The sequence below is a fragment of the Amaranthus tricolor genome, chromosome 2 (genome assembly GCF_026212465.1).
Source record: "Amaranthus tricolor cultivar Red isolate AtriRed21 chromosome 2, ASM2621246v1, whole genome shotgun sequence".
NCBI classification, from domain to species: Eukaryota; Viridiplantae; Streptophyta; class Magnoliopsida; order Caryophyllales; family Amaranthaceae; genus Amaranthus; species Amaranthus tricolor.
In genome coordinates this window covers 14,438,859-14,451,046 of record NC_080048.1, presented here as the reverse complement: position 1 = coordinate 14,451,046, position 12,188 = coordinate 14,438,859, and the positions used below count along the sequence as shown (strand labels likewise).

Genomic DNA, 12,188 nt, shown 5'->3' with positions numbered 1-12,188 from the left:
CTGACTTAAACCTCAATTGACATCAAGTCGATGCCAACCTAGTCACTTGAATAATCGACCATGGGAGAATCAACATCAAAAATGATTCGAACCGAGCATGAATCGGACCGAACCGATTGTTACTCATCCAAACTCAATCTGATTATCCGATTAAATATTTAAATGAAATGAAATGACTAATATACCTTTATTAATGAAAAATTAAATAGGAAAATATTAAATGATAGATTTGACTTGAAATTAATTCATTTAATTAAATGAGTTATATAGTTTTGTTCAAATTTAGTACATTGACCTTAACCTAACCTATTTGATATTCAGATTACATTGGATCACCCCATTTTATTTAATTAGGTTAAAGTTTTTTCCTCAAACTCACTTAGAGTTAGATTCATATTTGATTAATTAACAGTTTATCGATGACTTTCCTCACCGATGATGCCAAATGCCAACCGATCACTAACAATTGTTTTCATTGTCCCTCTCATTTTGCACCAGCTTTCATTTAATTTGTCTCGCTGATTTTACATATTTTTCTTTTTTTTTGCAATGATTTCACTTATCTTATAATCTCACTCGCAAACATACAATATTTCCCCGTCTTAATCACTTATTTTTATTTTATATTTATTTTTTTCTTATTAATATAATTTCTCCTTCACTAAATTTCTATTTACCACCGACCCTAAGAGGAGATATGGAGTGTCCACTAGCGAGGATTTGGAATTTACAACCCGAGATCATTCCGATTTCCGACACCTCGAAATCTTAGGTACGCTCTAATTCTATAGGTGTTTTTTTCCTCGCTTCTTCCAATTCCTTATTTTTTGAATTGATCAGTAACTTTTGATCTTCAGATCCTAGCTTAATTTTCGTCAACATCAAGATGATGCTTTCACGAATCAGTCGTTCAATCTCCAGATCTTCCCGCTCTTCGCTTTTGAACGCTGTAAGTGAAAATAAGCATTTTTTTCTTTCAATCATTTCTCAATTTGATTCATCCATTGATTTTCATTGTTCCAAATTTACTATGTAATTGTAGGTTATTGGTTGTGATGGTTATAGCGCTAGAATTGCATCTCATTCTGGCGTGTTTGCATCGCGCGCTGATCCTGAGCTAGGGTTTTTCCATTCTTACTTTTCATCAATTGGTGCTGCTAAACATGCTGCTCCTTCTTTTTCATCTTTTTCAAGTTCCCATTTTGTTAACCCTAGCCTTTCCAGGTTCTTCTCCACTGATACTTCAAATAAACAAAGTAAGAATTTATCTAGTTCTACGTTTTCTGTATTCCTTAATTTGTGTGCTTATAGTATTTTATTGCAGTATTCTGTATATTTTTTTGTTTGTTAGGTATAAATAGATGGTTTTGATGGCATCAAATAACAACAACAACAACAACAACAATGCCAATTTCGTATAATTAATTCTTGTAGAATCAGAGTTCACACTTGCTAGTTTTCTTCAATTTACTCGCTTAATATGGTTAAGTGGTCTAGTTGTACATGGGATGTAACTATTTGTTGAAAGCGAAAATCTAATGTCACATAAAATCTATTCTTGCAAGCTAGTTGCTAACCCCGTTCCCTGATATTAATAACAGTTGTAGTAGAATATGTGCACCATGTAAGGGATGTAAATCCTTCAATGACGGCTTAATATTGCTGAATTTAATGGACCCAGCAAGATTATTAAGCCTCTATCCTCCTACCTTCAAATAAGTTTTAAGTCACCTTTTTCTTTGTTTGGAATGGTATTGAATTGATCTTCTTGCTTCACTCAGAAGTCGATAACCCATATTAGGAAGAACAAACCGAACCCCCCTTTGAAATATACACTTTCTGAATTTCCTCCTGGATTTTCTTTATTCATCAACAGTTGTCATGAAAAAACATGCTAAGGCTGTATATATGGCCTTCACAAATGAGAAATTAAGAGAATCATTGTATTCCCTTTTGATCATAAGGCTCTAAGCTGGCCAACTTGGCAATCCTATGCAATCATAACAAGATCTTTCTAACTAACATAACAACCTTCCTAATTTGATACAACTTTCTTACTACTTAACTGATTAGCAGTGTCACGTGCATGATTAAGTAGGGTTCTTGCACATGTGGGCAGTGGTCCAAGTAAGGTAGAACTGTAGAAGACTATGTACTCCTTGCTGACTATGCTCCTCTTTTTGTGAAGGTGTGTATTTCTTCCTCTAAAAGGTGCCCTACTTTGTCTAAGTTCTTCTTGCTGGTTCATGTCTGGCACCTAGGCTTGTCTCTAGTCGGTTGGAGTGTAGCCGGATTTATGTTGCCTTATTACGAGTGGAGTCAAGAGATGGACAGTGTGGTCTTCCTCCTTTAGGCCTGAGCTTAAGTTTGGATTTGTTTTTGGTTCAGTTACTGAATCAAAGGCATTTGGTTCATTTTTTAATAGGGGAAGAAACTAAATATGTAGAGGTGAATTAGAATAGGTAATGAGAAGGGGAGTACGATACCACAACAGTTAAAAGATATGTGATTATTGATGACTTATTTTATAGTTTCATTGTTCATAGAACTCTTATAAGTAAGTCATTATGGATTTATTTGTATTGTCCCTATAGGTTATGAGATGAAGGAAGGTAAGGGAGAAATCAAAGAAGATAAGAGTGTGCCTATTTCGAATAGAATTGCTGGACTGTACCATACAGCTGTGTCTCCTTTGTTCCATATTGAAGAAGGGCTCAATGAGATTATTGCAGATTATGTTCACCATGAAATGACTCGAGCTTTTATCTTGGTTTGTGTTAAATTGTATCTTTTGATTGTTATGAAAGATCTTATATTGGCACTCTTTTTCTGAGGTTATTAGTTGAACTCGACATTCGATGATTGATTTTCTATGGTTCATTGTTCTCCAGTAACTGGTCGAGTGGAATGACCTATATTTTCAGAACTTCATCTGTCTTTTGTTGTCGAGCAAATAAAATTTAGTCCATGATTCTCTTGTTATTGGTGATATCTCCAATGCTTCTCCTTTTGACTGCTTTGGATAGATAGTCCTCCATTTCGGGCCACTCTTTCTTTGTCGTTCTTCTGTATGCGAAGTTTATTTCTTGTTAATTTGGTGCGGACGTTGTACTTGAGCAACCGAGCATCATAGATGATGAATTTCAGTGAAGCCGTCACTAACATCCAAAGTTTGGGTGTCTGCTGCTTCGTCTATTCACAGGTATACCTCTCTTGTTCCATCATCTCCTTTCTCTTCCTTGATTTGACTAAAACTTTTTTTTCACTCTTAGATACTCTTGTACATATGGAAGCATTGAACTTTTGTTGTATGGAGTGCTTGGCAATTGGTTGTTGTAGCTGTTAGCTAATTTTGTTCAGTTTTTTTATCAACTATTGGTTTGTCATTTATTAAAATATATTTGATAAAAAATAATTATTGGCTATTAGCCGTATGTTAGAGAATGTTGCCAAAAAATTAATGAAAACTACATAGTAGCTTTTTTATTTTGTCTTAAATATTTATTTACTAAAATACATTTTTTATGTTTAACCAACCACAAAAGTAAAAGTCAATAGCAAATTAAAATAGTACAAAAAAAGAAAAAAAAAATCATTGTCAAATACAGACAAGAGCAAATAAAAATTTAACAAAAAATCATTTGTCAAGTATATGCTTTATTTTGAAAATTTTAAATTGCCAAATTTTATGTTTATCCGTTCGGGTGCACTTCTCATTCTAGGTGACTATGTTGCTATGTGTTCGAAATTCTAGCATACGTTTTGGAGACAATTTGAATACCCAAATTATATCTTGCCGATACTTTCGTGTCTTATTTTAATAGTGGATTGTGGGTATTAATTACTATTGGCTTTTTTATGTTGCATTTTAACATTGGGGAAGTAACTTTTTCTATTTTCTCCTAAATTCTTATCCATGACTTGATACATGTTAATTTGCTATTTATGAATTTTGTTTTGATATCAAAAGATTTTCTACTAGCAATGACGATGAATATGTTAACGAAAAGAATGACAAGAAGAATGCATATTTGACATTTACTTTCTTCCATTATCATTTGATACCTTTGTGAAATTTCATCTTAGCGCTGCCGAGAAGATACAACTCGTCGTAGATCTCAATAACAAAATTGACATTTGTTTTGGTCTTTTGTCTCTTGAGAGGAAATTTGACGTTTTTGTTCGAAATTCACGAGGAAGGTATCTTCATCATCACAAACTGGATAAAATAAAAGCTAGGCTTCATCAAAATTGGACAATTAGTTTGTATGATAAATGATTGTTACTTAAGTTATTGGCTAGTTTGAGCAGCTAAAATATGAATCGATATTAAGCTAACTGTTTAAGATTGTTAGGTAGATATTTAGTAAAATTTTTTGTTAGTTATTGACTGTTTATTAGAAAAAGTATGCTAAATGCCAAGAAGAAAACTACTAGGAAGATTGGTCTTGTATGTACTTGGTTTACATTAAAATAGTGTATATTAACCTTAAATTTTAGGAGTATGAGGTAAAGCGTGATTAAATAAAGTGGAAAGTCGAGAATGTGGATTTATGAATGAAATATTGAAGAAGAATGTGGATTTATGAATGAAATATTGAAGAAAAATGTACAATAAAAATAGTGTCAAGTAAGTCCATCCTACTAGAAGCAGTTTTTTTTTTTTTTGGTTGAAAAGTCTTTATTACATGTTTTTTTGTTGTTTGACCAATAAAAAAAAAAAAAAACTAAAACACAAAATCGAATCAAAAAGAGAACAAAAGTCTAATTGTCAAACGCTTACAATACGAAAAAAAACGGCTGCGTTAATTATTGTGGTTGCATTTTGAGAAACAAGACCAACTGGTGTTCAGTGTAGAGTGTGACATTTTCAACATTCAACATCATATATTTTAAAAAAAAATTCCATTGATAATCCAGAGATTTTGAGTGAATCGAGTTTATTTTGGCTTTGTTATACTTCGCCACTCTTTTTATTTTATCGTCACCTCTTCCAAATAAAATTACAAATTTACCCCTTGACTTAAAATAATAATAATAATAATAATAATAATAATAATAAAAATATTTAAAAATAATAATAATAATAATAATAATTATTATTATTATTATTATTATTATTATTATAATAAAAATAATAAAAATAATAATAATGATAATGAATATAAAATAATATTTTAAAAACAAATAATAACAATAATAATAATAATAATAATAATAATATTTTAAAAAAAAAATTTGAGTCGCACAAATTGTGCTATTGTGCCATGGCTGAGTCGCGGGTTTTATGCGACTAAGCCATGGTCGAGTCGCGCGTGACTCAATTTTTTTTTTTTTAAATAAAAAAAGTTAATATTATTTTTACTATTATTATTGTTGTTATTATTATTATTATTATTATTATTATTATTGTTAATAATAATTATTATTATTATAATAAAAATAATATTTTAAAAAAAATTTATAAAAAATAAATAAATAAATAAATAAATAAATAAAAATAAAAAATAATAATAATAATAATAATAATAATAATAATAATAATAATAATAATAATAATAATAATAATAACAATAATAATAATAACAATAATAATAATAATTATAATTATAATAATAATAATAATAATAATAATAATAATAATAATAATAATAATAATAACAATAAACGTGCGAGTGAACCATGTTCGAGTCGCGGGTTTTGTGCGAGTGACCCATGGTGGGCTCGCGGATTTCGTAGGAATGGAATTTTTTTTTTAAATAATTATTTATTGTTATTATTATTATTATTATTATTATTAATTATAATAAAAATAATCTTTAAAATAATAACAATAATAATAATAACAATAATAATAATAATAATAATAACAACAATAATAATAATAATAATACTAACAATAATAACAATAATAATAAAAATAATAATAATAATAATAATAATAATAATAATAATAATAATAATAATAATAATAATAGTAATAATAGTATAATAATAATATTTTATTAAGTCTAATGGCATATTTGTAATTTTTTAAAATTTAGGGACAAATTCGTAATTTCATAGGGGGAGGGAGTGGCGATAAAATGAAAAGGGTGGCAAAGTTTAAGAGTTGGGTTTATTTTTGGGTGGTTATTGTAGCTTAAGCGTTGGTTTGGCAAGAAGGTAGCTTTATGAGTGATTGTTGAGGCGCAAAAGCTAGGAATTATGGAGAATTGGGGAAAATTATGAGTTGCAAAACCTTCAAAAACTTGTATGGGTTCTAATGTGATCAAAATTTTAGCTTGAACTTGAACATTCTTGATCAAACTCGCAAAATTAGGACATTTCATAATTAACGGGTGATTAAGTTCTTGATTAAATTCTATTATTTGGAAATTAGAATTGGGGAAATTTTTGTTTCAAACTGGGGATATTATGCATTTTTAACAATTGGGAAGGAAGGGTATGATTTTGACATTTCATAATTAACGGATTATTAAATTCTATCGTCAAAAAAAGTCACAAAGTTTTCAATTGGTAAATTTCAGGATTAACATGTGAATTTTAGAAAAAGTTTGTCTACCACTTGAAAACCTTAAATCTCATGATCACCACGTGAAATTTATCTATATTTTATTAAGTTATACTTTTCTGTCCCTTTTAAATAACATTATTTGATATTAAGATAAAATTTAACACAAGATGAGTATTAAGTAGTATTTTTATTTCTTTTTGTATTATAAATGCAAGAAGTAATAAAGAAATAGAGAGACTAAAAAGTGATGGGCCATAGACCAAAATCAAAATAATGCAAAAATAAAAAGTATATACTTAAATGACAAATGAGCAAAATAAGAGGAGACATATGAATTGTTTAGTACTAAATCTATATAGTTAAGATTTTTTTATGATTATATTCTCATAATACTATTGGTGTTATTTATTTTATCTATTATCATCGTATATACATTCATAAATTTAGAATTATTTACGTTATTGTTCACGCCTGTTGCTTGAAAAGAATTTGGATACTCCTAAATTTGGTGGTTATTGTAAAAAATGCCTAGTCCTATAAATTATAAGTAGAATGGAGTGTACTTCAGTATATAATTGGCTTGGTTTCCAAGAGAGCTTCCTTCTGTACATTTTTTTGGAATTTGAATGCGTATTTGCAAAAGAAAAAAGTTAAGTATAAGAAATATTGGTTGGAAGGATCGGATCCAAGTGAGCCTTCCTTCTCTACTCTTTATGGATGGAATGATTTTGGATTTTGATTTCCCAAATATTGTTCTTTTAAGTCTGCACCAAAAAAAAACAAAAAAAAAGTCGAAGACCAAGGAATATGAGTCGGAGGCACTGTATACTTGGCCCCAATTATAGTGGTCGATTAAAAAGGGTAAAACGGGCTATTGTTCAAGGCGTTAAATTTTTTAACATTCAAAAAATATAACTTCATATATCTATTGATTTTAACTTGAATTAATTAAATTTAGGTATAATTTACATTTTTTTTGCTATGTAATGAGTTATTAGGACTTTTTTTATGAAATATTTAAAATATCAACAATACAAAACAAAAGCGTGTTATATTATTTATTAGGTCTTAAGTTTTTAACGCTCCTTTATATCTTTCGCTCTGAAATTCAAAAATGAATGAGACAACCCTGTCCACAATGGGTTTGCTTCTAGGGATAGCAATTCAATCTAAGTTCGCCACTAATTCGACTCGATCAGAACAATTTAATCTGATTCGAAGAAGAGAAAAAATATTCGACCCCGAATTCGATCATAGAGTCCGAGTTTGATTTGAAGACAAACCTGAGTTGGATATCATATAAAATCTGATACTCCAACCCGACTTCGATCCTAGTCTTACTCAGACTCTAACTCGACCCGACATCCGACTTTAAATTTGAGTTTAAGCCATTTTATATTTTGAACAAATTTGAACTTTATTTTAAAAACAAAATGAACATAATTTATTCAAACCAAATTTGAAAATGAGTTTTCTTAAGCACAAGAAATGTTACATTCTCAAATTTAAAGTTTAAACACATGAGATCCAAACATAAAATTTTTAAAATTTTATTACTTAAAACTTAAAATTTTTAAAATTAAAATGTGCATTTCATTGATATTTTGGTTTTGAGCCTAGTTAAATTTATTAAATAAAAAACTAAACCCTAGTGACATATAGTGATGTAATATTTTTTTTTTCTAACAGTGCTACCTGAAACGAGAAAATCATACTACACTCTGGCCACCACAAGGATCCCTCGGCTACCCATCACCCACTCGGCATCAAAGACAAGCTAAACATCTCTTTAAATCCACTTGCATCAAAGGCAAGTAATCAAGCAAATTTCCTACTCTTTTTAAGATGGCTATAGATGTACTTGTAGTGTATATCTCAATTGTTACTTCTGATAGTGCTTTTACAACTAGTTGTATTTGAAAGACTACTATGTCATGAAGGGCTAGGACGGGGTAGTATAGGAATTAGTGATAAATAATAGGGGTGTGCAAAAAAACTCGATCCGAAATATCCGATCCGGATTACCCGGTATCCGTTTTCAAAACCGGATAATTTACCTGGTTTTTGCAAAGCGGATAATCTGGGTCAGGTACCCGGTTTTTAAACCGGGTATCGGATCCAGATCCGGGTCACATATTTTTGAAAACCGGGTACCCGGTATCAGTTTTTTTTTTTTTTGTTTTTAAATTTTTTTTTTTTACTTTTTCATAAATAAAATAATGATAGTATCTATTAAGTTAATTTTGGGTTGAATCTTAATATAATTTTTCTCCCGTAGATAAATTTTTTTTGTATAATTGTTCTTGCTTATACCAATGTGTAACAATATTATTCTTTAATTTTCTTAATTTGTCTTTTATGACCAATTAAGCTAAATATTTTTAAAGAGTTAGTATTTGAATTTTATATAAAAAAATATTTTAAATAAAAATAGAGATAAAAATGCACAGTTGAACAAAAAAAAAAAATTAATCTAAGAAAACCGGGTATCCGGTTTCCGACCCGGTTTAAACCGGATCGGAACCGGATCACAATTTTAGGTACCCGAAAAAGCGGGTACCCGGATTTCCGGATCCGGGTCGACCCGGTACCCGGCTTTGAACACCCCTAATAAATAATACTTAGCAATTAGTTAAGTTGAAGGGAATAAAAGGTAGAGATAATTAGTTTAAATAAAGGGGAGGGAAGGAAATAGGCATTCATTCAAGTAATAGTGTAATAGTTTTAAGTGGAGTTTAATACTCTTTTGGAGAGAACAAGCCTTTCGAATGCTTATATACTATCTTTTGTAATTGTCTTTTGATTACATTTAATCTTTCGATATACATTTTCATTTTACATACAAATTATTACATTCTTTACATTTTCTGTTCAATCTTTAGCAATTTCATCTAATGGCCAAGCTAGTTCATGACAATTGGTATCAAATATGTTCGATTCTTGGTGATTGAAGACACGTCGGAGGCCGCGATATTCAGAATTGGCATTCTGATGGTATTCTTGAGTCCAAGAACAGCAGCTGTCGAGGTCAGAGTATTGCTGGAGTTCAACTATGTCGGAAATATGCCATACTTTAGTTTTTGCATCGTATGGAGGAGTTAGTTGAAGTAATCTCGGAATATGAGAGAACTTGCCATACAGTTCAACGCAGATCTTGAACAGTTTAGAAACAAGTATTTAGAGAAAAATAAAAAAAATCAGATGAGCGTTGGGAGGCTTTACTCATGAAAATGTCTAAGAAAAATTCAAAGACAGTCAAAAAGGAAGTCGTTGATAAGGAAGACGAGCATGAGAATTCGACTGCAATTGAGGATGAAGAGACTACTCAAGAAGGTCAAGAAAATGACCAAACAGCAACGGTGGAATTCGTTTACTTACTTATATTTGCAATTCATAGCTTTGGGCGTGGGAGCACATTCTCATTGGGCAACCGATGAGGAGTGTGGGACGTGGTGCATTTGCGCCACCAGTTCTTCCACCCCACATGTGCCGTATGGATCGCGGTGGTCCTTTGACAGACGCACAAGGACCCACACTGGATCAGGCGTGGGGTTCTACCGTGATCAATTCGATCTACTTCGAATTGACCAGGTAAAGATCATTTATTAATTACTATATTTGTATATGTGTAACTATCATTTATTAATTACATTTTCACCTTTAGTTTCTATGGGACCCTTACCCCGCTGAGGCATACGCTGCATTGCCTCAGCACTCAGGTATATTGTCAGGGGCATGGAGAGCCTCTGTACCTTTGATATGCTTCGACATAGTCGAAGTTCATCTCCCTGAGCGCGTACTGCGCCAATTTGAGATGGTACAGGGCATCCCACCGCCTTGTGACACAGTGGTTGTTCTCCATCATAGCTCACGCAAGGGTCGGGAGCCCAAGAACTGGATGGAGGTGAACTGGCGCCATATAGCTCGTTGGGAGCACAGGCTAGAGCTACTGGCCCAAGGTGCGCCGATTGAGGCAGTAGGCGCACCTACTTCGGCGGATTACATGTCGTGGTTCCTCTCCATCACTCGTCGATGGATGACACCACGAGGTATCATCGCGGCAGCCCAGTACGCTCCCGCAGCACCGACGATGACACGGTTTGTAAGTATTCTTCAACGTTGATTATTATGCAATGAACTTACATGTTATACATTACATTAATACATCAGTCTTAATGCAGGCACAGGGCGTTGCATCTGTCATCAGCTCCACCCAGGAGGAGCCTATACGGGAGATTGCCCAAGACATACTCCTAGGGACACAGTTTTAGCACTTCATTCCAGAAGTCGCTCTGCCCGACTCCACTATGTACGAGCAGGGGTCATCTCCTCATCATTCTGACGTTCATCTTGAGGAGGTAGACTTAACGTGCCCCGACTATGGTGCCGGGTCCTCCCAGGGTGCTGGATCATCCCACTATCAATCGCCTCCCCTACCCGAGCGTCATGCGACGGCTTCTTACTATCGTAGGAGGCGTCGAAAACCGTCACAGTTAGACAGGGTACAGGAGGAGGAGTAGCATTAGTATAGCGTTTGTATATATTGAACATTTGTACATATTGAATACTTGTAACATTTGGACTTTTGTATATAATTTCTAATATATGTTTACATGTATATATTTTTATCGTATTATCACATGTTTATTATGAATGAAATGATGTTAATTCCTCAGAGTTTTCGGCGATGAATCATTCCGCCAAGAATTAAGTATGTTTTTTAATCAAAATCAAACACACAATCATATTCAAATAGGCGAAATGCTCTCGAAAATTCAACACAATTCCATTCATGTTCAACGAAACCATATCAAATTACATAATTCATTCGTTAAGTTAAACCACCGCCGCTAACTAAGATGGCTTCTTGAACTTTCTCATAATCCTATCAGTCTCTTCTATCCTATGTTCCATATCATGTATTTGTCTCTTGAGATTAAATACCTCAACTTTAAGCTCTTGTTTTTCCTTTTCAAGCGATTTGGTACCCTTCGGAGCAACCCACCTAAAGTATGTGCACCCCAATCCTTCATCCAAATAGAAAGGACAAGCAACAAAATCATGGTCAGGATCGACGTCGCTGCAATCTCTATTAATCTCAACTTCATAACCACAATCACAAAGCTCTTCAATACAATGCTTCTGTGACATCTAGGAATCACATACGATATATTAACATAAGTAAACATTCAAAAATAATATTAACATTTATAAATTGAGAATAATACTCTCATAATGTTACCTTCAAAATCGATTAACTAGAACAAAAATGTTGGAGTTTGGATACAATGAAGTGTGAAAATGATGGAGTTTGGATATAATGAAGTTGGGAAATGATGGAGTTATTTATAAAACATAATAACAACGGTTATTTTTAACTTCATAACAACTATTTTTCAATTTTACAACGGCTAGTTTAAATCATACAAAAGAGAAAAGAAATGGTCAAAATTCAGTCAAGCATGCAGTCGCTGTTACTAATAGCGATTTAATGGCATTAAGTCGCTGTTAGTAACAACGACTTGATGCTTGACTGAATTTTGACCATTTCTTCTTAATTCGTTGTTAGTAAGTGCGATGTTTTACCAGACTTAGCTTCGGATGTACGGACGCTTATTTTGGGAATAAAGTTTGAACGAAACTTGTTTTTGGAAATAAGTTGTTAAAAAAT

General features: G+C 32.1%; 2 protein-coding genes across 2 annotated transcripts; both read left to right on the top strand.

The window, feature by feature from the left end:
• Positions 1-668: 668 nt before the first annotated feature.
• Positions 669-2,982, top strand: LOC130804999 (succinate dehydrogenase subunit 4, mitochondrial). Its single transcript, XM_057669598.1, has 4 exons — positions 669-772; positions 858-949; positions 1,043-1,256; positions 2,595-2,982. Exons 2-4 carry the CDS (start codon positions 887-889, stop codon positions 2,831-2,833), a joined length of 516 nt encoding a protein of 171 aa, XP_057525581.1. The 5' UTR covers positions 669-772; positions 858-886; the 3' UTR covers positions 2,834-2,982.
• Positions 2,983-9,244: 6,262 nt separating this feature from the next.
• LOC130804998 (serine/threonine-protein phosphatase 7 long form homolog) lies at positions 9,245-11,042 on the top strand. Its single transcript, XM_057669596.1, has 3 exons — positions 9,245-10,108; positions 10,182-10,619; positions 10,699-11,042. Exons 1-3 carry the CDS (start codon positions 9,806-9,808, stop codon positions 10,786-10,788), a joined length of 831 nt encoding a protein of 276 aa, XP_057525579.1. The 5' UTR covers positions 9,245-9,805; the 3' UTR covers positions 10,789-11,042.
• The last annotated feature ends 1,146 nt before the right edge of the window (positions 11,043-12,188 follow it).

Bases quoted from the DNA above. Each gene is read 5' to 3' on its own strand.
- LOC130804999 (XM_057669598.1), top strand. From the start codon at position 887: ATGATGCTTTCACGAATCAGTCGTTCAATCTCCAGATCTTCCCGCTCT. The intron at 950-1,042 runs GTAAGTGAAAAT...ATGTAATTGTAG, and splicing joins GCTCTTCGCTTTTGAACGCT to GTTATTGGTTGTGATGGTTA. The intron at 1,257-2,594 runs GTAAGAATTTAT...TTGTCCCTATAG, and splicing joins TGATACTTCAAATAAACAAA to GTTATGAGATGAAGGAAGGT.
- LOC130804998 (XM_057669596.1), top strand. From the start codon at position 9,806: ATGAGAATTCGACTGCAATTGAGGATGAAGAGACTACTCAAGAAGGTC. The intron at 10,109-10,181 runs GTAAAGATCATT...TTTCACCTTTAG, and splicing joins ATCTACTTCGAATTGACCAG to TTTCTATGGGACCCTTACCC. The intron at 10,620-10,698 runs GTAAGTATTCTT...GTCTTAATGCAG, and splicing joins CACCGACGATGACACGGTTT to GCACAGGGCGTTGCATCTGT.